At 35.1% G+C, this 25,529-nt stretch overlaps 2 protein-coding genes across 2 annotated transcripts in view; one reads left to right on the forward strand and one right to left on the reverse strand.

The window, feature by feature from the left end:
- Positions 1–3,986: 3,986 nt before the first annotated feature.
- On the reverse strand, positions 3,987–5,919 carry LOC120070840 (AP2/ERF and B3 domain-containing transcription factor At1g50680-like). Its single transcript, XM_039022727.1, has one exon. It carries the CDS (start codon positions 5,081–5,083, stop codon positions 4,007–4,009), a length of 1,077 nt encoding a protein of 358 aa, XP_038878655.1. The 5' UTR covers positions 5,084–5,919; the 3' UTR covers positions 3,987–4,006.
- Positions 5,920–11,050: 5,131 nt separating this feature from the next.
- Positions 11,051–25,529, forward strand: part of LOC120072118 (protein NRT1/ PTR FAMILY 7.1) — a 24,770-nt gene continuing 10,291 nt past the window's right edge. Inside the window, exon 1 of the mRNA XM_039024529.1 lies at positions 11,051–11,276. Within this exon, the coding sequence (XP_038880457.1) occupies positions 11,051–11,276 (226 nt within the window). The remainder of the gene's footprint in view (positions 11,277–25,529) is intronic.

A 25,529-nucleotide genomic window follows, 5' to 3' on the forward strand; every position in this document is an offset into this window, starting at 1 on the left:
TAACCCCAAAACTTATATCAGCACATCCTTGACTTGCACTTGCTACAAGCCGAAGTTGATCCTTTCATCAAATTTCTCTACATCAAACTTTACTGAACTCATAAAGCTTGACATATCTGTTTCTCTTTCTAGCAAGAGAGCAAATAGTGAATAACCAACACTATTCAAAATACTGCAACCCGTTTCAAGATTTTTTTTATGTGGAATATCAGGCAATGCTATAACCATAGAGCATACTCATAAATTCGAGAAACTACAAATCCGACGCTCTGATACCACTTGTTGGGAAACCCTCCCACTTCTAGAGCAAGAATAAGCAAAAAAATTGAAGAAACTCTTATTCAAGTGTACCTATGAGCGAAAGCGTATATTTCCAATTCATTGTGACAGAATATCCACATATACATTCAAACATATAGATATGCATTCACAACATTAAATTACTGGCATGCTTAGAGAATCAATAAATAAGAGATCGAGAGATCATACTAGTTGAAGACTTTTTCTTCACAGCAAATCTCGCTTTCACTGGAATGGCAAGCTATCGTTCAACAACTCCCAATCGTCTACCTCGAATAGTCTCCACACGAACAGAAGGAAACGGGGACGATACCACCACTCAGAGCCCTCAGTATTCTCGGAGTGAGAATCCAAAGGGTGGGCTTTGTTTGAATTTGGTAGAGGGAAGGAGGTAAAGAGATCGTATACAACGATCAAGCAAATGGAAAAAAGCTTGATCGTTTAGGTGAAGTATACAATCTATAGGAAAAGCTAAGCGATTGTCTAAACAATCGTGTAGGAAAAGCTAAGCGATCGTCTATATGATCATTTAGAAAAACTCGGGTGCTAAACGATCGTTTAGAAAAAGGTAAGCGATCGTTTAGTAAATAGCGCGCGCGGGTGTAAGCGTTAAGAGATCTTTCAGCACTATCGTATAGGTAAGCGATCGTTCAACACTATCGTATAGGCTTTGATTTTTACTAAGCAATGACACACTTTAACACTATGTCCGTGCATCCAATGTTTAACGCACCATGAGCTATTTAAGCGTCTCAAAGCGATGCTTCATCTTACTCATCCATTATGAAAACAGAAGAGATGTCGCCAATTATCCCTTAACCGTCCAATTAATAGACAAAAAATATAATCACATTATATTCATAACCTATGGATTAATATCATATATTAACCATAGTATTTTTCCTCCACTAGATATAAATCATATTTATATCCAATTTCCTCTAAATCAATGTATCTCATACATAAAATTAATTATATCATATATAATTAACTAGTTCAATTATATCATATATAATCGACCCCCTCTCGTCAATTTGAACATTTCAAACTGACCCAAAAACTGATTCTCAACTTTTATCCAAGCTACTAAGGGGACCTTATGGACTTATGGCTCGAAGCTTCAATGGTATGTGACTAACTGACTAAACTCTTTAGCCACGATATCCATCATCCGTTAATTGCCAGACATTCCACTAAAGACCAACAGCTGAACTCTTCTTACCATAGATATATTTTTATGTCCATTGAATATAACCAATCATCAGTACGATAATCCTTCACAGATGCTCGTATGTACAGTTGGGAAAATTTATTGTTTTGCCCCTGTAGTTACATCTTAGTTCTTAAGTACCACTGATCCCTCTAATGAACAATACAACATAGTCTTACTATGTGTGAACACCTCTCTGGCCATGAGAAAGTGTGTGGCACCACATTGTTTAAGCCCCAGGATCAACCCTTAAGGGAGCAATCTATCTACTTACCCATGTTTCAAGGAAGGAGTGAACTCCATCTTGTGAAGCTAAGTGCCCAGCTCCCAAATCAGACGAATCCTCAAAGTGGTAGGTTTGAGTTGGTGCACTGGCCACTCGCACCCATGCAAATCAAAGGACCACCCTCAATGGTAGGAGTTCCCAACTCACTCAGGATTGAGGTCATGTTACCTATGGTCATCCTACTGAAGTAAAGTCTCTGTCATGAACGAAGTTATATGACGAGACGTTAACACTTCATGGTCAGATCTTATACAAACTCTTTGTATAGGACACCCCCGCTTGCATGTCCCCTACACGAATGATCAGGATCAAGCCATCTGTGACAATCACAACACTTATAACTATTCCACAAAGCGGGCCGCATTCATAGTGTTACCAGGATAAGGTTTCCCTTCTATATCCATATACTACAGACCATTTTAGTTATCACTTAAGACATGATCTACTTGTATGTCACTACATACATACTTAAGTTACATAAAGACAATTAGGGATTTAAGTTTATTGGTTTGTCGTAAAGCAAATAAAACATCTAAATGTGCAAAGACAAGAAGTGAAGTAAATATCATATATTATACATCACTATGTGAAAAATTGTTGCAATCATATAGAACAATTCTATCTCTCAATTTCAATTACAAAATTACTCTCTTCAAAACTTTTGTCTACTCACACTCTTTTTCTTCTTCCCACTCAAAATAGAAAAAATGTAAGGAGGGAAATTAATTATCATACATAAGCTTTAAGTTTTTCCTAATTAGGATATTAGGAACAAAGGACATGGGCTCGAGCCCATCCCCTCCCTAAAAGACTACCGACGTGGGATTCCCACATCTTGCCATACCCAACAAAGAAGCCAAATACTTTATCAGAATGCTTTCAATTTGGTTTTTGCACCAAAATGTACTCTATTGTCTTTTGCTCAAATGTGTCTTTGTTCGTCAAATAGGACGATGTAATGAACTCCACTATTGTCGGTGGATTCCACCTCTTGGCGGCGAGTATGTCTAGCATTTGACATATGCAGTGTCCTTGTTTACGCTCGTCTCTACTGCCAAATCCTTGTGCCTTTCGCTGGTTGATTTAGTGGAAACCCTAAGTGGCTAACAGAGCTTTAGAGGATGTGGATTGGCCTCGTAATCATGATGTTGGCTATGATAGTCGCCGTTGCGATTGATATTGAGAGGCTGAAGCATGTGGTTGCTAGACAAAAGCGAAGTTATTTGAGCATATGTTGGCATATTCCTCAATAAATTCTGGTAGGTTTCTATGGTTTTCATATACGTTGGTCAATTAGAGTTCTTTAACCTGCACTCCCCTAAAGGAATCAAGAGTTTGAGAAGTTCGTTGTATATGACGTGGATTCCTGATGACTTAACTCATCACTATATGGACCCATTTTGCTTCTTGACTGCATGTCCAAGAACATAATTCAATCCTTAAGTTAAACATCTTCAAGAATCATAAATATTAATCTATTTATATTATGCTTTCTATTTCATATATCTTTAATATGAAAATATGAGTCATAAAAAGTGGGAAAAAAAAAAAGATCCTTTTTGCTATTTTGATCTTCAATCTTGACAAAACAAAGCTGCAATTGTTTTATTCTCCCATCTCTTAAATATGTTAGAATTAGTAAATTAACATACTTACAAATGTGAAAGGAGAGAATAAAATTGCAATTCTCACTTGTTAAAATGATCTCCATTATGATTTATTATAATATTGAAATGAGATACAAATCATTCTCTTCCTCTTCCACTTACCAAAATGATCTCATTCTAGATTATTGAAAATAATAAATTACTCGAGTTTTGAAAATTGAAATATTGGATATAAATTATTTGTGCTTACATATCCATTAATTAATAGTGGCAAAGGACAAACGCCATGATTATTATATACATATTTATAAAGAAGTCTTTTCATCTTTTCAATATGAGACCATTCATTTGTCAATTTTCTCTCACAACTCTACAAATAGCCTTCAAAACACATTACTTCTCTTAATAAAATTTAACCAAATTTTTGATACTAGGGTAACAATCCTCTCATCCGATGTTTGACATATAATTAGACGATCCGTTATTTGATTCTCGAGGTCCCACCGAATTCTTAAATATTCTTTTATGATAAGCAATAAATGGGGATAGTACGTCAGTTTATCCAATCTCCGATCTATTTTATCTTTAAAACTCTAATTTCATTCAATCAATATGCACTCCAAATAGCCTAATTCGCTTTGCCCCCACATTTTTATCATTAGGGTTCAATTCGATGCTTAAAATCTCCTCCTTGTTCATCTTCTTCTCACAATCCTGGTTTTGCCTTAATTCACTCTGCAATAATTTCTCATTCTTAACACTCACTTTCTCCGCCGCTAAGCAACTATTTTCGCTCTGATCATGATCATCCTCCAATGTTTTATAGATTACGTCTATGAAGTTCAATGTTCCGCCATTTTCGTCTCTTCCGCAGCTCTCGTATGTGTAAAACGTGATAATGTCGTTCGCCTTCAGTTTCTTCTCCTTCACGAAGCGATTCCAGCCTCTGGTAAATACGAAACTCTGGCTGCTCCTCCAATAACAGTATCGGAACTTCCACGTCTTCATCGACGTATCGTAGAACACGATTTCGATGTCGTCGCCGTTTTCCTCTGCGCCTTCGCTGATGTATGGAAAATGTTTCACTGCGTATTTTTTAGGGATTACGAGTCGATTCAACTTGCCGACATCGCTCGGTGTTAATTCCTTCTGGAACAGATGACTACAAGAGAAAAGACTATCGCCATCGCCATTGTCAAAATTTTGAGGATTCTGTAAATTCGAGTCGTGAATTTGAGATCGCGTTCGTAAATAAGCGGAAAATTTCGAGTAATATGATCCGTCTTTGATCATACTGAGAACAGCATCTGTGGAGAATTTGATTTGAAAATTAGGTTCCTCGATTGTTCGGCGAGTCCAGGGGAAATTCCGGTGAGAATCTCTGGTGCGAAGCTTGATAGCGGCGCTATCATAAGCCATAGCAGCGTCTTTCTCTGTTTTGAAGGTACCAAGCCAGATCCTCTGGTGATTCGCGTAGATCTGCGCTCCCCAACGGCCATTCTGTTGCGGCACAACGCCTTTGAATTTCCCGACGGCAACAACATCATTAAGATGGTTATCCAGTCTCGGCCGCTTGGCATCAGGTATGGCATCATATGTGAAATTAGAATCTGAAACTTCATCTGTTAGGATAGGAGTCTTGATATGGGAAAGGAAGGTAGAGGAAGCTTCGTCTTCCATGGTAGATGTGAAGGGGAAATGGATAGGAGGGGAAGTGGGATTAAAGTAGAGGAAGAAGAAGAATAAGAAGACATGATTGAAGTTTAAGTTACAGTTGCAGGGGAGAGGAAAAACCAAGTTGGCAATGGTGAGAGAATTTTTCTTTTCATTTTTCTGTTGAAAGAAGGTTCAAATTGGTGGGTGTTTTGGGACTTTGGGAGGTGGACAGTTTTCAGAAACTAAACTGTTTTTGGTTACTTTCATAACTAAAAACCATTTGACACAACACTAGTTTTATAAAAGCAAATCAACTTGAGATAGATTAACACACATTAATTATTAAAATCCTTAGTTTTCTACCCAAATTTTCTCTTTATTTAGTATGTAATAATCTATTACTCAAAACTAAATTGAGTTAGTTGTGTGCTGCTTGATTGGCTATAACTACAAGAAAATGATCCAACTGTGTGTACTTTTCTTGTTTGCAAAATGCAAAACTGAACTCTCCCATTCATTATTTATGGTTAAATTATAATCTTGGGGTAGGCTTCTTCAACAAATATGGGATAAGGGAATTGATATTCAATTTTAGAGTAGATAATCATACTTGACATTTTTATCATGCTTGTATGGGTGGGATTTTTTTTTTTTTTTTTTTTTAAGGAGATTCGAACTAAATCTCATGATTATTACATTTTCTATGCCAATTGAACTTGGTTCATTTTAGTTTGTGTACTTTTAAGCCTCGTTTGGTAACCATTAGGTTTTTTTGTTTTTTTTTTTAAATTTAAGTCTATTTCATCCACATTTCTTACCATGATTTGCATATTTTTTTTAGCTACGATGGTTGAATTCTTAGTTCTCAAAAATTTGTTTGGTTTTTCAAACTATGAAAAGTAGATAAAAAGAAGAAATTTAGGTGTGGAAGTACTGTCCACATGTTTAATTTTAAAAAACAAAAACAAAAAATAAACTGATTACCAAAAGAAGTCTAAAATATTCATTTTTGTCTTGTATCTTTGATTTTTATTCATTTTGGTATATGTACTTTTAAAATTATTTATTTTTGTCCTTATATTTTTAAAAGTGACCATTTTAGTCCCTGTTTGCACATTTGTAACATAAATTTTATACACAAAATCGTTTTATACAAATTTATCACATTTAAAGTTATATACAAAATGAAGAGAACAAAATAGGGACCAAAATGAACAAATATTGAAAATACAGGGATTAAAATGACCTTTTGAAAGTAAAGGGATTAAAATGAATTGAAGTGAAAGTATGTGGACTAAAATAGTATTTATACTTAAATTGAATTAGGTTTATTTACAATTTCAAGGATTGAACTTTTAGATTTGTATCTATTTGGTGTATAAATTTTTAAATGTGCATAGTTATTGAAAACTTTTAATTTTATATATAATAGGTCATCAATTTCCAAATTTGCACCTAATAAGTATTTAAATTTCTAGTTTCGTGTATAAATCTATGACCTTTTGGTATTTTTAAAATTCATAGATCTACTAAAATTTATAATTTCATTCGTCATAAAATTCAAAATTTTATTTAATAGATCAATTAAATTTCTAATATTTGGATTATGTCGAAAATTTAAATACAAAATTGAAAGTCTAAGGATTAAATAGGTATAAACTTAAAAGTTTTAGGACCAAATTTATGATTAAATATAATCTTTGAAGTTTGAACTAAATAGAGGTAGAGATTTGGATTATGTCAGGGATTATTGTAAGACAAAGCAAAATTAATTTTATTTATTACTAATATTGTTTTTCTGGTTATTTGTTGTTTGTTCAGATATTAGATACTTAAAGCAAACGAGATAATAAGTTAAAACTAATTATTTATTTTAAACTGGAACCTGCATTTCCTCTTAATTTAGTATATTATTACTCAAACTAATAGATTTTGTTTTCCTTTTTTCTTTTTTCCGGTTGAAATAACTAATTGTTTATTTATTTATTTATTTTTGAGTTCAAAGTTTGTTGTGTGCTGATAAACTGGCTCTAAGAACTCGTAGTGCATTTTCATATATACAAGCTGTACTCTCCCCTGGAAATCTGTAGGGTAAAATTAAACTTCTCGGACCAAATACAATTTATAGTAATGGTTTTAAACAAAATTATTAAAAATATTTTTAAGTAGAACAAAATGTCACTATAATAAGGATAGATACTAAAAGAGTGTTTGGCTCACTAAACTGAGTTCAATTGATATAATATACCAATTCAATGTTTGGACCACCAACTTTAAATTTTTGTGGAGTTGAGTTGGTATATTTTACCAACTCACCTCAACTCACTCAAACTCTTCTTCCCATATTTTCAATGGCTCCATCCATCGGGCTATTGTCGGCAATTATCATTGTCACATTTCAAGAACCTACTTCGAGCTCTGATAATCGCTTCCAATAACAACTCCAGCGACCAACTCCGACGATTAATTCTACTCTTCGGCAACCACCTCCGACTATAAACTCCGACAAAAATCACCTTTGATGATCACCTTTGAACGAGCAACTTCGAAAACCAACTCCGAGCTTTGACAACCACTTTCAACGGTAAAATTCCGACAACTTGAACCAGATAACAATCCCCAAGCTTCTGTTCTTCAACAATCGGAGTATTTAGCTATTGGAAAATCGCCTTCAGTTAACGCAGCCACCCATGTAACATGCTACACCAAGTAAGAAGTGTAGAACAATTAGCTCATAAGGACCATCATTGTATAACCATTCATCAACGGAAGCAACTTCCCAAATTGGGTAAAAGTGCAAACCGATAGCTGTAGGCTCTCCTGGTTGAAAGGTCTGAAAGAGACCGTTGTTCTAGGAGGGATGATACCTATTGGTACCGGATTCAAAGGATTAGCGCACCGTTCGAGGCAATATACAACCTCAAATCAGACCTTTCAACCAGTGTTAATAATATATTTTTATTTAATTGATTTCACAAATCAAATAAGTGTTAATAATATTTTAAAAAGTTTGTATATAGTTGAATAGTATGTAACAAATAATAAAATAAAATCATAAAATAAAGATTTTTTCTTAGAACATTTTTTGGCAAGAAATAGTGAAAAATGAAGATTTGTTCTCTAATGATCCTCAAAATTTGGAGGAATTAAAAGTAAAATTGTTGAAGAAATATGGTGACATTCTATTGGTTGCAAAGATAATGGAGGAGAAAAAATTAAGAATCAAAAGTTTTGGTTTCTTTTTAGTTTCCTTTTTTATTTAACTATATTTCTACAAGAAATGTAGTGAGTTAATTTTTATTCATTACCTAAAAAAGAAAGAAAAAACTTTAAAAATTAAAAGAACAAAAATTGCAATCCATATTTTATTCAACACAAAGATGGATAAAATTATTGAATAAAAAAGTTTCAAAAAAAAAATAGTCACCATAAAAGCAAATTAATTAAAGTTCAAAAAACTGCATTAGATATCTCATATATATAAACTCAACTTTGCACTTCAAACAGAAAAAACATCATATCTCAATGCAAACAGTCGCTAATAGACATCTAGTATTGTCAGTGATAGAAATTGATAGATGACATTGATAAATGTTTATCGATGTCTATAAGTTAGCTTATTTTATTATATTTAAAAACAACTCTACAATTTATTATTATCATTTAACTAGAAAAGGAATATTATAACGGAGTTAACTTTCACCAATTAAAGTAAATTAGATATTTTAATTACCCAACTACATCACACGTGGAGTATGGATATGCTTAGATAATTTTACTTAAAAAAAGTACTCTTTTGTGTAAGAAGAGAAAAAGGGAAGAAAGCAGAGGATGGAAATGAAGGGGCTCGACACAAAATCAAGAGCCTCGATATAAATATTTATTTATTTATGGAGTGCCATTTGTCATACATTGATAGGAGAGACATTAACAGATAGGAGAGAGAGGGGAAAAACGAAAAAGAAGAATCTATAACGGAAAAATGAAAAGAAGAAAAAGTAGAGGAAATGTTATTTAAAAATTAACAACCATTTTATCATCCCCGCAAGCAAATGAGGAGCTGCCGCGACTGTGAGCTTAGTTTTGAGGCTAGGGAACTGGGGACTAGGTAATGCCTTGGTCATAATATCGGCAAGTTGGTCGTCAGAGGGAACGAATCTAACTAAAATCTGTTTGGTAGCCACTTTCTCTCTAAGGAAATGGAGATCAATTTTGAGATGCTTTGTACAATTATGGAGCACAGGATTAGCAGCTATGTAGGTGGCGCTCAAATTGTCACACAGCAGTAAGGGAGTTAAAAGGGGACCAATACCGATTTCAGACAGGACTGATTGAATCCATAGTAATTCGGCAGTGGCATTGGAGAGTCCTCAATATTTCAATTCAGCACTAGACCTTGATACAACTTTTTGCTTGGAGGAGCACCATGAGATTAAGCTGGAACCTAAGAACATGCAGAAACCACTTGTACTTCGTCGATCGTCCGGGCAGCTGGCCAAATTAGCATTAGTGTAGCAAGTTAAGGCTAAAACAGTGGATTTTGACAGTAGGAGACCATGATCGGCAGTACCTTTGAGATATCAAAGTAGCCGTTTTGCTGCTTGGAGATGTGAAGAGGTTGGGGTGTGCATAAATTGATATAGCTTATTGACGCTGAAGCTGATATCAGACTGGGTAAGTGTGCAATATTGAAGGGTGCCTACTAAACTTCGGTACTCAGAAGGATTTTCCAGGGGAAGGCCGTCAGTGAGGGATAAGGTAGTGTTGAAGGCCATAGGGGAGTGAATGGGCTTACAGTCATAGAGGTTGGCACGATTCAATATGTTGTGAATGTATTTAATTTGAGATAGATGTAACAGAGTGGATGAGCGAGTTACCTAAATACCAAGAAAGAAGGATAAGTCACCAAGGTCTTTGAGCACAAACTAAGTATGTAAACTGTTAATGACGTGTTGTGTGAGAAAAGAGTTGTTGTCGGTGACAATAATATCATCAACATAAATGAGAAAAATAATTAAAGAGTTGTCACTTCGAAAAATGAACATAGACGTATCAGACTTGGAGTTGTAGAAGGCCTACTGCATCAAACAGGTGCTTAGCTTCGAGAACCACGCACGGGGGCTTTATTTAAGGCCATATAGTGCCTTGTGAAGGAGTAGCATATAATTTGGGTATTGTTGGTTTATGATGTCCGACGGTTGCTTGATGTACACCTCTTCAGATAGATCACCATTAAGGAATGCATTATGGACATCAAGTTGTCGAATGGCCCAATTGTTTGATAGTGCAATGGATAAGACAATCTGGATTGTAGTAGGCCTGACAACTGGGCTGAACGTTTCAAAATTGTCAATACCATAGTCTTAGCTGAAACCTTGAGCGACTAGTCGGGCCTTAAAACGATCAATTTCACCTGACTGGTTGTGTTTCATTGAAACACCCATTTGCTGCCAATAACTTTACGATCTGGGGGTAGAGGCATTAATGACCATGTGTTGTTTCAAATGAGTGCTTCATACTCATCAAGCATAGCATGATGCCATTTGTGATGTAGGAGAGCTTCCTTGTAGGAACTTAGTTCTGCCGCGTCCAGATCAGTGACAACAGATAACCAGGCCTTGGGTTTGAAGATTCCCATAGGTGGGGATGGTAAGGAAGAGTGATTAGAAGAGGAAATGGGAGAGCTAGATGAATTTGGGGCAGAGGCAGGGGAGTTAAGATCAAGGGTGAGGTGTTGGTTGATTGGTAAAGAATGAGGGGAGGAGGAAGGGAGGATGGAAGGATTGGGAAGGGTGGGTTCGGAGGATGTGAGAGGTGATTCTTGATGGTGAACACTGATGTGATAAGGAGTGGAAGTAGGGGGCCGAGGGAGGTGGTAGAGGGAAGGGTGATGGTGATGGGGAAGGAGATGACAAAAGCATGGGACGAGTGTGAAGGATTGGATGTTGAGGTAGTAGCTGCAAAGGGAAAGGCAACTTCATTGAATATGACATGTCTAGAGACATAGATTCGACCGGATGTGGGATGAAGGTAGAGGTATCCTTTGTAAAGGGAAGTGTAGCCCAAGAAGATGCATTCATGGGATCTGAATTGAAGCTGATTGTCATTAAAAGGGCGAAGAAAGGGAAAACAGGCACATCCAAAGACTTTGAGGAGATGATAGTCCGAGAGTTTACCATAAAGAACTTCATAGGGGGGCCTATTTTCGAGAATGGAGGTAGGTGTTCTGTTTATAAGATAGGTAGTCGTGTGAAAAGTGAAGGGCCAAAATGTATGTGGAACAGAGTAATGAGCAAGCATGGATAGTCCAACTTCACCAACATGTCTATTCTTTCTTTCGACAGTGCCGTTTTGTTGAGGGGTGTAAGGGCAAGATAGACGATGAAAAATGTCATGTTTGTTTAGGAAAGGTGATAGGGCTTGGAATTCACCTCCTCCGTCGGTTTGAATGGCTTTGATAGGGGTAGAGAATTGAATGGAAATCATGGCATGAAACTTAGTGAAACAGAGGAGAACTTCATATTTTGTTTTTAGTGTGTAAATTCATGTAAATCGGGAGAAAGCATCAATAAAGAGAAGAAAATATTTGTCTCCATTTACTGAATTTATAGGGGAAGAACCCCATACATCAACATACACAATTTCAAAAGGGGAGAGTGGGCGGGAGATAGATGTGGGAAAAGGTAACCGATGGCTTTTGGCCATTTGATAGTATATGCAAAAGAGAAGAACAACATTATTTTTATACTTCAAGCTACATCTAGATAAGACAGATTTAACAACTGGAATTGAAGGATGCCCCAAGCGACGATGCCACAGGGAGACGTCTATGAGAGTTGAGACAAAAGCAGTGGGATGTATGGAAGGAGTGGATGAACTTGAGTCAACTATAGAGAGAGAGAGAGTTTGTTGCCACTGTGGATGCCTGCTCTGAGAGTTAAGAGAAAGATGAGCGACATTGACTTGAATAAGTTGAAGTTGGTCTGAGGCGGTTTGCTTTTCCAAGCAGGAATCGTATGCAAGAAGAAGGTTGCGAACATCAGCAATAGAGTGACGATCAGTTCTATTTTGAATAGAAGTTACAAAAGGATTGTATTCGTTACCCAGCCCTTCGAGGATGTAGTCGAGATGGTCTCAATATGACAGAGGTTCACCGATGGCAGCTAATTTGTCAGCAACGTCCTTGATTTGAGCTAGGTATTGAGATACTGTGAGTCCATCTTTCTTGATTCGTTGCAGCTGAGATCAGAGTCCCATGATGCGAGCAGTGGAGGATGACTCGTAGACTGGGCAAAGAGCTTCCCAGATTTCCAAGGCGGATTCATAGCCAACGATTTCGCCCATTTTATCTTCATTGAGTGAGGAATAGAACTAACTCATGATGGTTCGATTACACTTTTTTTAGTAGGAGAAATGAGGATTCAGTTGTGTTCTCTGAGGATCCAGGTACTTGGGAGGTTAAGGGTAGGTGCCGTCAATGAAGCTCTCTAGGCCGTAGCCCATAATCAGGTTGAGTAACTGATTCTTCCAAAGTAGATAGTTGGAGTCGGAAAGTTTGACAGTGAGAGATTGAGACATGTGAGGAAAATTATCAACTGGTGATTGAGTGGATGGGAGGGTGGAGAAAAGATTTTGTGGTACTTGGGGTGGGTAAGGATAACTTGTAGGAGAGTCGGCGTACTGTGGATGAAACAGCGACAGTGAAGAGCCGTAGTGAGGAGGGAAGGGTGGTTGGGGAAAAATCGGGTTTCGGATAGAAGGAGGTGGGATTCGATGGGTTACTGGTGGAGTGAAGGAAGGTGAGGATACATATGTGTTGACCGGAGGTGGATTGGACGAGTAAGTAACTGGAAACGACGTCATCGGCTGAGCCGATTCTTTCTCTGATGTTCCCGAACTTGACGTCATAAGAGGGAAGAAAAGAAAGAGACCTAAAGCTCTGATATCATGTAAGAAGAGAAAAAGGGAAGAAAGTAGAGGATGGAAATGAACTGGCTCGACACAAATCAAGAGTCCAATACAAATATTTATTTATTTATGGAGTACCGTTTATTATACATTGATAGGAGAGACATTAATAGAAGAGAGAAGGGAAAAACGAAAAACGAAAAAGAAGAATCTGTAACGAAAAAATAAAAAGAAGAAAAAATAGAGGAAATGTTATTTAAAGATCAACAACCATTTTATCATTTTGCACATAAAAACATTTTTTAAGCACTTAAACAACTAAACTTAGCGCAATAAAATTGTGTGTAGATGGTGGCAAACAAATTATTATAATGTGACATTTTATTTAAATAATGTGAGGGGTTTCGATCAAATTGTTCGGGCTAAACTCAATAAATTTGGATTGATTAAAAATATCATTTTAATTGAGAATGCAAAGTTGGATAAGTATTTTCTAATGTTATGAAGTATTATGATAAATAACTTACCATGTTAATTTTTCTTGCTCTTTATTAGTGTCGAGACTTAATCAAATGATTTAATCAGGTTTTTTTTTTATTAATATATATAGTCATTTAAAACTTGCTTAGTTAAAAATTCAATTCAAGTGTTTAGTTAATAAATATGATAATCATGATAAAGAAGTTGTAAAATTGTCAATAATTTTCAAAAACAAAAATCTAAATATTATCAATTCTTATACTTGAGTGGATTTCCTCAAATGTTGAATTAATAAAAAGGATAATTATAGTTGATGAACGGATAATTTTCAAAGAAAATCTTAATTGAGAGTCTAAATCGATTAGCTTAGGAATATTTAGGGATTTAATGGATAAAACTGTAAGTCGGGAACGATGCTTATCTAAACAAATAATGAAGAGTGTAATTTGATACATTTAAGTTAGGATTTAAATTAATAAATTATTAGTTTTTTCCTTAAAACATTTTATTCTCTTAGAATTTCCTCTTTAAACAATGCGACATTAAATCTTGCTACAAAATAAATAAACAAATTCAACTTTATTATAAATATTGTAATATAGGTGTAATATAGATGCTCATACTTAGTGTCATAAAAGACCAAAAGTCATTCTCTCATCACTCCATGTGCCTTTCTACATGTTATCCACGTGTCTTATGATTACACACTCTTAGTGTCAATATAATGTCATATCTAGCAATTAAATTGCTTATAAATAGTGACATTTTGTGGATTTTGATAAAATACGCATTGGTGAGAAATTAAAGAATTTTGGAAAGAAATTCAAAGGAAAAAGAAAATTAGAACTTTCAATAATTTTGTTATTTATTTATTTATTTTAATATTATATTTTTTCAATGTTTGTATTCTCATTGTGCCTTGTTTTACTCCTCAATTTTACGATAAACCTTACTATTAATAATTATTCACTTTTCTCTATTAGCCTCCACATACAATGTCAGATGGGTTCGAAATTGCTCAATCTATAACTAGAAAGAAATTGTAGCCATGGAGATGGAACAAGTTGTGACTTAATATCAGCAAATTGCTTACCATTGCAATCATGGAATTAAATTTTTATCGATATATTAGATATTTCTATCGATATTTTTACATTTTCAAAAATTTAACATTAAACATAAAGGATGAATCGACATTTCACCATTAATTTCATTAAAAAGTTTAGAAAACATAAAAAAAAAAAAAAAGAAATATCATTAATATAAATATAATATGTACACATTTTAATGGGTTTAAAAGTACAAAATGTTTATTTATTAATTTAAATAATTTCTTGAAATTTAGAGTATCAATATATTTATATTTTTGTAATTCTTTAAAATCTATATAGAGATTAAGACAACTTAATGAAAATAACTTTTAATGGATATATAATTTTAAAGCAAATATTACAGTTATTAATCATTAATTTAAAATCAAAACCATCAGAATAATGTGTGTGTGTATATATATATGGAAAGACTAATGTATAGTTATTATAATTAATTTCAAACTAGAAATAAATTTTATATTAATAATATATCTAAAAATCTACCTAACTCAATTGGTATATGATGTATTAATAACCATGGAGTGTGTGGTTCAAGTCCCCATACCCTCGACTGTACTAAAAAAGAATCCAAAATCGTAGAAAAAAAAAAATCTTCTTTCACAAGCATTGGGACAACCTAGCTGAACACGTACGACTCTAAAAAGTAAAAGTCCAAACTAAGTTGAATAGTCACTCTAGATGATTTTTAGTTTTCTTCTTTAATTTTCAACTATATTTAGTGGGGATTATTGTGTAATTATTTTTTTTTTCCGAAAATTGAAAGTTGTTAAAGGAAGAAAAATTTTAAAAATAAATAAAAGAAATGAGATCTGAATTTGGGTCTAAGGGGGCCTGAATTGGATTGATCAAACATTGACTTTGGACCGATCTTGGATCGACTTTGAGCTGGGTTTAGGCCGATCTTTAGGCTTTGGGCCGTAAAGTTCAAAACCCATTTTAAATGGTTCAAAATTTGTTCTTTTCTTCTTTGGAATTTGATCCTGTTTCATCAGATTTTTTTTAAACGTATATATATGTATTTTTTCTTTTTCAAGCTTTAACAATATAAAAAGAAAAACGCGTAAATTACGCTTTTGGTCCCTTAAGTTTGGGGTTAATGTATATTTGGTCCTTGAAATTTCGAAAAGACAACTTTGGTCCCCGAGGTTTGCACATGATCTCCTGAGTTAATTTAACCGTTAGTTGACTAACAGAGAAATGGAGTGACACGTTGAAATGACAAAATTTAACTAAGGTGACAATTTTTGTAAATTAATTATTATTATTGTTATTATTTTAATATGTTTCACTTTGTCTCTTCCCTCCCTTCCCTTTCTTCTTCTCTCTTCTTGATGTTCCCGTCGTTTATATGTTCTCAGCGACAGTTGAAATTTTTCCATAGCTTCAATAAGTTAATCACTTCTTTTGTTTCTGAATTTTGACCATAATGTAAGACAACTCGTGCCTTTTCTATTAGCATTATTCTCATATTTATACAAAAGAATTTAATAATATTAGGGAAAACAAGGAACCAATAAACAAACCACAATTACACACATCCTATATTTATATAATAAACATATCTATTCTAACACTTCCCCGTAGTCGAAACGGGAGGAACACGAACATTAAGACTATCCCGAAAATCTTCAAAAAGAACCAAGGGAAGCCTTTTAGTAAAAATGTCAGCTATTTGGAATCGAAAAGGAATATGAAGAACCCGAACCTGACCACACGCAACCTTTTCATGAACAAAATGAATATCCATCTCAATATGCTTTGTGCCCTATTACTGGACAAGATTGCCAACGAGATAAAGGGCACTGAAATTATCACAAAAAACCACTATAACCTTCTAAATAGGACACTATCCATCTCAATATTATATTATAGCGTTTAAAAAATGCTATTATAAATTAAAGATAGTACACTATTTTGGCTATACAAACATATTACAGCTTTAATAAGAAAGAGTATAAAATGTTTTTATAGCAACATATATATGTTATATCTTCATATTCTATTATAGCATCCATTATAGCTCTACAAAAACGCTATAAAAAGTCTCAGACTTTAATAACATGGGTTGTCTAGACTTTCAAAGAATGCTATAAAAAGTCTATAATAGTTTTTTTCCGTTAGTTATCGTATCCATTATTTCTTGTAATGATTTTACAAAAATTTGCTAAATTTACCTTTATTCTTTCGTAGACTCATTTTGTGTTTGGTCTGTCAAATCAGTTACTCAATAACTTTATCGAACATCAAATACAAAACTCATTGCAATAGAGTGTGTTTAGCCCAAGGAGTTAGGAAGTAGGAGTTTGTAAACTCCACTCCTTGTTTGGTCCAAGGAGTTGGTGGATCCCACTCTTAAAAAACTTCAATTTTATATCTTATCAACTCCTTACACTATAGGCCCTGGAAGTTAACAACTCTTTAGATTTCACAGCTCCTCACTACTCACTATTTCACTCCTTACCCCAAATGCCCCCAACAAGAGTTATGATAACTCTGAATAAGCACATGTCAACCTGTCTAGCTGGCTTAAAAATGCAATGGACGATTGACATTTTTTGTGTGATCGGTTTGAGCGCGAAAGCATTTCAGGTTACTATTTTTTTTAATGTGTGATTGGCATTTTTAATATTATGAAATACCTCTATAAATATATTTTTTAATATAGGAAATTTCGGAGACCAATAAAAAAAATCGAGAGGCTTTACCATTTGATCATGTAGGTGGGTCGAAGATGCGCTCATGCATTCAATCTGAGTTATAGGAAAAACAAGACCGACTTGTGGGATCTATTGACCTATTCAAAGAAATACACTAAAAGTGAGAAGTTTGTGAATCAAGCTACCGAAGATGAACATGTAATCAAATTGTTTTTTTTTATTTTTTCATTTAAAAATAAATAGTTTAGTCAATTGTATTTACACAATTTAATTATATGTGCATAATTGAATGTTAGAATTACAAGTGAACCTCACTTCAGTAGGGTCCCAACCATTAACAAGGGACAAAATTTGCGAGATAGTTTTGGTAGACAACTCGATCACATAAAAGGTCTTGATTGAGCCCCAAACCTAAATCAAAGAGCATCAAGTTCATCTACTGTAGAAATGCATGATATGGAAATAAGGGAACTAAGAGCTAATTTTGAACCATCATAATAAAAATTAAGGAGATTGAAGTGTCTCAAAAACAAATGAAAGAGTATCATTCGGCACAGATGGAAGAAATGAAAAAAAAATGATCAAACAAATTGTGCAATCACACAGAGAAGGACCGGTGAATTAGGTATGATTAATTGATATTCTAATTATATTGTACATTGTGATATTGGCCAATATGGTTCTATCCTACAGTTATGGTAGCAAAGTAGTTAGTCATCATCAAATTAGATCATTCAATTAGGTATGATTAGTTGATAATGAATTGTTGGCTATCCTACCATTATGATAATTGTGTTTGTTTATGGCGCTTCTTTTTTTATTGGGGGGAGGGGGTTTGAAATCATATAGCAATCTTTATTTCAATACTTACCTAGGGGAGGGGGTTGAATTGCATTTATTCATCAATGTTAGAGTTGATGTAGTTTGGTTATTAGAATTTTTTTTATAGGATTCTTTAAAGTGGTATGCATTTATTCATGAAGGTTAGATTGACTAAGTTTGGTTCCTAAGCTTGTGGTTCTTGTATTTTTATTGGAGGGGATAGGGGTTTAAATCATATAGATAGCTTTGTTTTAGGTAATTACCTAAGTGTTGTTTATGTTTATGAATTGTAAAAGTATGTGACTTGCTAAGTTTGAATGTTGTGTTCATGAAGTATGAACGTGTGGGTGTTGAATTGTATTTATTCATCAAGATTTAATTTGACATAGTTTGATTATTAGAATTGTTTTGTAAGACTCATTAAAGTCAAATGTGTTTATTCACGAAGGTTAGATTGGCTAAGTTCGTTCATAAGCCTTTGTTTGTGGTTCTTGTGTTTTTTTTTTTTTTTTTAAGGGTTGAATTGCATTTATTCATCAAGGTTAGACTGGGGGCTACCATAAGTGTGAGTACTATTTTGTTAAGTTTTTTTTTTTTTTTTTTTTTTTTTTTTTTTTTTTTTTTTTTTTTTTTTTTTTTTTTGTGTGTTTCTTGTGTTTTTGTTGGTTCAATAAATGTGCAAATTTTAGTAGTAAACACTATGGAAGTTAGGTTATTTAACGTCAATTCATAAAGTTTGTAGGCCAAAAAAAAAAGTGTTGTGAGGTGTTGGTGTGACAAGGAGATTTGAAATATGATAATTATGGATTGTAAATCAAATATAAAATGATTGAATTGAAAAAGAGTGTTGGATGCAAGTGTCTCTAATCTAATTATGTTACTAACTTCTTCCTAGTCTAACACTGTTTTGAAATACGTGTAAGTTTAAACTATATCTTCATAATTTTCAGTAAGTTTTCTTGGTATCATTTTGTTAAGTTTTAATGTTGGCTTGAGAGTTATTCATACGTTTAATCTTAATAATAATGTGCAATAACGTCTCAATTCAATTAAATTGTACGTAAATTTGATACCATAGAGGAGCATTTTTTGGAGTCATGAGCTCACAACATGGTCGTCACATTTTCTCCTATATGTTACTCAAGATATATTTTTGTAGACCACTATCTCTATATGTAAACATTATTATCTGGTACACTTCTCTCCCTTTTATATTGCGAAAAATACTATGGACGAATTTGTTTAATTTCAATGTATGTGAAAACTTTAGATTTCTTTAATCGTTGTTGATTTGGATTCAATTTTAGGTTATGCGGATCAAAATTTACAAATATTAAAAGTAATTATTGAAATATTAAAAATAAAAAAAGCCCAATCTCCCGACGAACGGTGTCGGGAGTTGGCGTATCTCTTGACAGAATAAACAGTCGTCGAGAGATTGAACGAGGAAATCCATTTAGTCATTCAAACTCCCAACGACATTGAAGTCGTTGGAAGAGACAGGAGAACTATTGATATGTCGTTGACCCCGTTGGGAAATATGTACTCCTGACGGCGTATATACCTCGTTGGGAATCTACACAAGCTCCCAACAAGTAGGCATTACAAGTCAGTGGTATGACTCCAGACCCTATTTCTGGACTATTCTCCCAACAAGCAAATGTACACTGGGCTATATCTCAACAATTTTGTGTGTCGGGAAAATACTATATTCTTATTGTGTGACATACTAATGCATCATATAATTTAATTTAAAATATATATCACATGCATAATTAAATTAAATTAGGGAAAATAAACTAGCTTTTTGGCATTCGTAGAATTTAATAAAATTAAAAATTACAACAAGTTTTAAATTTCCTAAAGTCTAGGTCTTCATAGCAACTACTCCACGTGATTTCCTTGAATTAGGGCTCCTCAACCCTAATTTCTCGCCAACTGATGCTCATTTCACACCTACCATACAAACCTAAACAAAAGGTCTTACAATTGATTTATAGTAAAATAATACCCAAAACAAAAGGTCTTACAATTGATCACATCAAATTAAAACGGTAAATCTAATACCGAAAAACCTAAACAATCTATTTTGCAAACCGCATATTAAAAACATACATCTCATGTATAATTATTAAAAGCTACCCACCATACAGATTTTAATTTTTTGAATCAAGAATCAAATAAATTGGCTCTGATACCAATGGAAGGGATCAAACTTTTGATCCCACAGTAGAAACGATAGAACCGCACACACCCTTTGGTTTTTAACAGTAGTTTATACATAGAAAATGTTAAGCATATCGGAAATTTTACCTTTGTCAAACACTTTCCAGCAACAAGGTTTCCTTGAAATTCCTCTTTCTTCTTGGTCCACTCCCATGGGGTCTTTCTCGCTATGTCTCTGGCAGGGATCCAACTTGTAAGAGCCTCCTTAAAAGAAGAGTAATGCATTAGAAGAGGGAAAACACAATGACGGCTTCTGCCCACAGGCATAAAAACCTTGTAGTGCAACCATGATATTACATTTCTATCGATATTTTTTCATTTTTATAAGTTCGACACATTAACTTGAAGGATGAATCAACATATCTGTTATTTCATACAAAAATCATTAAACATAAGCGGTAAGCAATAAAATGTCAATACTATGAATATAATATGGATATAAACATTTTAGTTGGTTTAAAAGCATAAATGTTTATTTGTTAATTTAAACAAATTCTTAAAATTTACATATCTTCTTGAAAAACTATATAGAAAGAAATGATACTGGGGTATGTCCTAGTTTATTGTATATTGTATATTTTTATATTGTATTGTACATTAGTCTCCCGAGTCATAGGACAAGTGGGAGATTTTCCCAAGAGTAACTTTTACCTTATCTTCCAGTTGTCCTAATGACTCGGGAGACTAATGTACAATACAACATAAAAATGTACAATATACAATAAACTAGGGCATACCCAGTATCATCTCCCACTTGCTCTAGACAAGATGTCGCATGTCCCGCAGACCCAGACTCTCCAGGTGACCCTCGAACACTATAGCCGTGAGGGTCTTTGTAAAAAGATCAGCAATGTTGTGCTCCGATACGATCTGCTCGACTATCACATCACCGTGACGCACAATCTCCCTGATTAGGTGATATTTCTATTCTATGTTCTTACCTCGACGATGACTCTGAGGATCCTTCGAATTTGCCACAGCCCCGCTGTTATCGCAATAAAAAGTGATAGGTAAATCCATATTTGGAACAACTTTCAAATCTGTAAGGAACTTCCTCAGCCAAACAGCCTCTTTAGCTGCTTCACAAGTCGTTATGTATTCGACTTCCATATTGGAGTCCGCGATGTATCCTTGCTTGATGCTTCGCCAAACTACAACCCCTCCATTCAGAATAAACACTGACCTCGATGTCGATTTGGGAGAATCTCGATCGATCTGAAAGTCAGAGTTCGTGTATCCTGTAAGGATCAGGTCCTTATCTCCATACACAAACATGTAGTCCCTCATTCTCCGAAGATACTTAAGGATCGTCTTAACCGACGTCCAGTGATCAAATCCTGGATTGGACTGATACCGACTGACAATCACTACTACATAGCAAATGTCGGGTCCGGTACATAACATTGCATACATCAAGCTTCCTACAACAGAAGCATAGGGAATCCGTCTCATCTCTTCAACCTCTTTATGTGTCTTAGGACATTGATCCTTAGACAGAACGATTCCATGCCTGAAAGGTAACAAACCCCTCTTGGAATCCTGCATCCTGTACCTGATCAGCATTTGATTAATGTATGATGCCTGAGACAGGGCTAACCGTTTGTTCTTACGATCTTGAATGATCTAGATCCCAAGAACATATTGTGCCTCACCCAAATCTTTCATTTGGAACTGGGCAGCTAGTCAACTCTTAATGTCAGTCAGATATCCTACATCATTCCCAATGAGTAGGATATCATCCACATACAATACTAAGAAAGCTACTGAGCTGTTGATGATCTTCTTGTAAACACAAGGCTCATCAACGTTCTGGTCAAAGACAAACGACTTGAGAGCAGTGTCAAATCTGATGTTCCAAGATTGAGATGTTTATTTCAGCCCATAAATGGACCTATTAAGCTTGCAAACTCTTTTCTCTTGATCTGGAACTACGAACCCCTCTGGTTGAGTCATATAGATGGTCTCCTCAAGATTACCATTCAGAAAGGCAGTCTTGACATCCATTTGCCATATTTCATAATCATAAAATGTGGCTATGGATAGGAGAATCCAGATAGACTTTAGTATGACAACAGGTGAGAAAGTTTCCTCATAGTCAACTCCCTCAATCTGGGTATAACCCTTTGCCACGAGTCTAGCCTTAAAGGTTTGCACCTTTCCATCTACACCTCTCTTTCACTTATGGATCTACTTGCACCCAATAGGTTTGATCCCATCAGGTGGATCAACAAACTCCCAGACATTATTGAAGTACATAGGCTCCATTTCCTGGTTCATGGCCTTAACCCATTCATCTTTGTCAACATCCTCCATTGCTTTCTAAAAAAGAATCTGGAACCTCGACTCCACCATTCGTAATGACGTTTTGGGCTTCAGTCAAACCTATGTAGCGATCCGGTGGGTTCATAACACTCCCACTACGTCGAGGCAGTCTCAACTCTTGAGCTGGTTGACTAGACGTCCTGACCTCAACAACTCTTGTTGATCTGTCTGCTTGTTCAACAACTCTTGTTGAACCCTCAGCAGTCTCAGTCTCACTTTAGATCTTATGGAAAACGAGCTTAGTTCATGGCTTATGATCCCTCATGTGATCTTCTTCCAAGAAGATGGCATTAGTGGAAACAAACACTTTGTTCTCATTCGGATCATAGAAGTATCCTCCTCTCGTTTCCTTGGGGTAGCCCACAAAGAGGCAAAGCTTCTAACGCGGTTCCAACTTCTTTGGGTTAGTCGCTAGCACATGTGCCGGACAGCCCCAAATCCTGAAGTGGCGTAAACTACCTTTACAGCCTCTCCATAACTCAAAAGGTGTTTCAGAAATAATTTTCGAAGGCACGGTGTTTAGGATATAACATGTAGTCTGCATTACATAACCCCAAAACGAGTCTGGAAGATGAGCATAACTCATCATAGACCGAACCATGTTCAACAATGTCATGTTTCTCCTTTCTGATACACCATTATGCTAAGGTGTACCAAGAGCCCAGAGTTGGGATGCAATCCCATATTCTATCATATAGTTCTAGAATTGGAGGTCCATATACTCTCCACCATGATCAGATCATAGTGTTTTTATCTTCTTACCTAACAAGTTTTCAACTTCAGCCTTATATTCCTTGAACTTGTCAAGGGCTTCAGAATTACGTTGCATTAGGAAGAGATAACCAAACCTTGAATAATCATCTATGAAAGAGATGAAATATTCATACCCACCTCGAGCTTTAACATTCATCGGACCACATAGGTCTGAATGTACAAGCTCCAAGGCTTCCTTGGCTCTGTAACCTTTTCTAGTAAAAGTTCGTTTGGTCATCTTGCCTTCAAGGCATGATTCATGTAACGGCAAGAAGTTTTCTTCTAAACTCTTTAAAAGTCCACTTTTCACCAACTTCTCAATCCTATTGAGGTTGATGTGACCTAACCTTAGATGCCAAAGATGGGAATTTTCCTTTGAAGAAACCTTTGGTCTTTTAGCTGTTGTTGCCGTACTGAACATTTCGGTGTTAAACAAGGCTTTTATAACTAACGACCTTAGTACATATAAGTTATTTTCTATTGAACCATAACCAATCTCCATTCCATTCTTAAAAATAAACACTTTATTCTCAGAAAAGGATACGGTATAGCCTTGTTCAATGAGACAAGAAACCGAGATTAAGTTCCCCTTAATATGAGGAACTACAAAAACATTATCCAGTAACAGATAACGTTTCTTGTCAACAAATAACTTTAGCCTGCCTACAACAACAGCTGAAACAACCTCACCATTACCAACTCGAAGAGTCATCTCTCCCTGTGGCAACATTTACCAGGAACTGAATCCTTGGTAAGAGAAACTGACATGATTGATAGCACCTGAATCAAGGATCCAGGCAGAATCATCATTCTCTACCAGAAATGTCTCCAAGACCAATAAATCATATTTACTGTCTTGTCTCCTCTTTTGGAGAGTAGTGGGATGGAGGTCGTTTGCCACGAAATTCATTTCACACGATTCTTTCAACTGTAATAAATCGGTCATTTTTAAAGCTTTAAACGGAAATACTAACAAGTTGCTGAAAAGAAAAACGCATTGACCTACGTTAGGTTTTAAGCAAATACCCGTTGTAAAACAAAACAACATCTAATAAGGTTTTAGCAAAACTAACATGAACCCCATGTGACATCTAGTTTCGCAATGACGCTTCAAAGGTTTAGGACAAAAGTCGCCGAAGGGAAGTCAGTTATCCCTCCTCTTAATTGAGAAGATCTTAACCAGTCATTAATACCAGAACAATTCTTGTTCCTATAACAACTAGTCATCATTGATTTGGTCAAGAGATCATTAACTTACTTAACAATCTCCTACAAGTGTAACCCGCATTTTAAGCCCTAGAGGTTCATCTCAAAAGGCCAATCCGAAGGGAAAAAATCCGATTGAGGCAAAACCTAAAGCGACTCTATCCATTTCTGGAGTTCACTTTGATATTGACCAACTACACCAAAACCCATTCGAAGGGGGGCCGCTCTGAAGGCGACACGAGGGCATACAGAATGATCTCACGATGTGAACTAATGACAGAGACCATAGGACGTGTTGGCACACACCCTTCACCCACTTACTATAAATACTCTTTCCATCCACCTTGATATTGACTCATGCAAACACCATCTGAAGAGGGATGCCTAGGGCATCTCGAGGCCAAGCATGAATCTCACGGTGTGAACATATAGGGAGAAACGTGAATGGAATCATAGACATATCTGATACGCCTCCTCCTCCTACTGAGTATTTTATAACCTAGGGTTTAACTTACTTAGAAAAAAAACACAACTAAGGATTTTAATTAAGTGACTTTTAAGTTTTCCCAAGAGTAACTGTTACCTTGGATAGTTGAACAACTTTTGATCATCATCCGTTAAACTCTTTAACGGAGTCTTTGACCAAAACGTCTTATGCTTGTTGAAAATCCATCTAATTCACCTTTCTTGGTAGGTTCCCAGGTAGGGGTATTATGTTTCTGTCAACTTAAGAACCCCAACCTAGCCAGAACCCACCTTAGACAAAAGGTCCCTTATAGATAGGTTTATAAGAAATTTAATCTTTTAATCCAACCAATTTAATCCTATTAAACCGATTTTAAAAGATTAAGCTAGGTTACTAAACTCTTTAGAATCATTTGAACTTACGTCTATCTCAATCCAATTTTAAAACCCTTTTAAAAAACTTGAGTTCACCCTAAGTCCGCATGCAACTCTGAATTATTGATTTTAGGTCTAATTTCC

Source organism: Benincasa hispida, chromosome 2 (assembly GCF_009727055.1).
Source record: "Benincasa hispida cultivar B227 chromosome 2, ASM972705v1, whole genome shotgun sequence".
Lineage (NCBI taxonomy): Eukaryota > Viridiplantae > Streptophyta > Magnoliopsida > Cucurbitales > Cucurbitaceae > Benincasa > Benincasa hispida.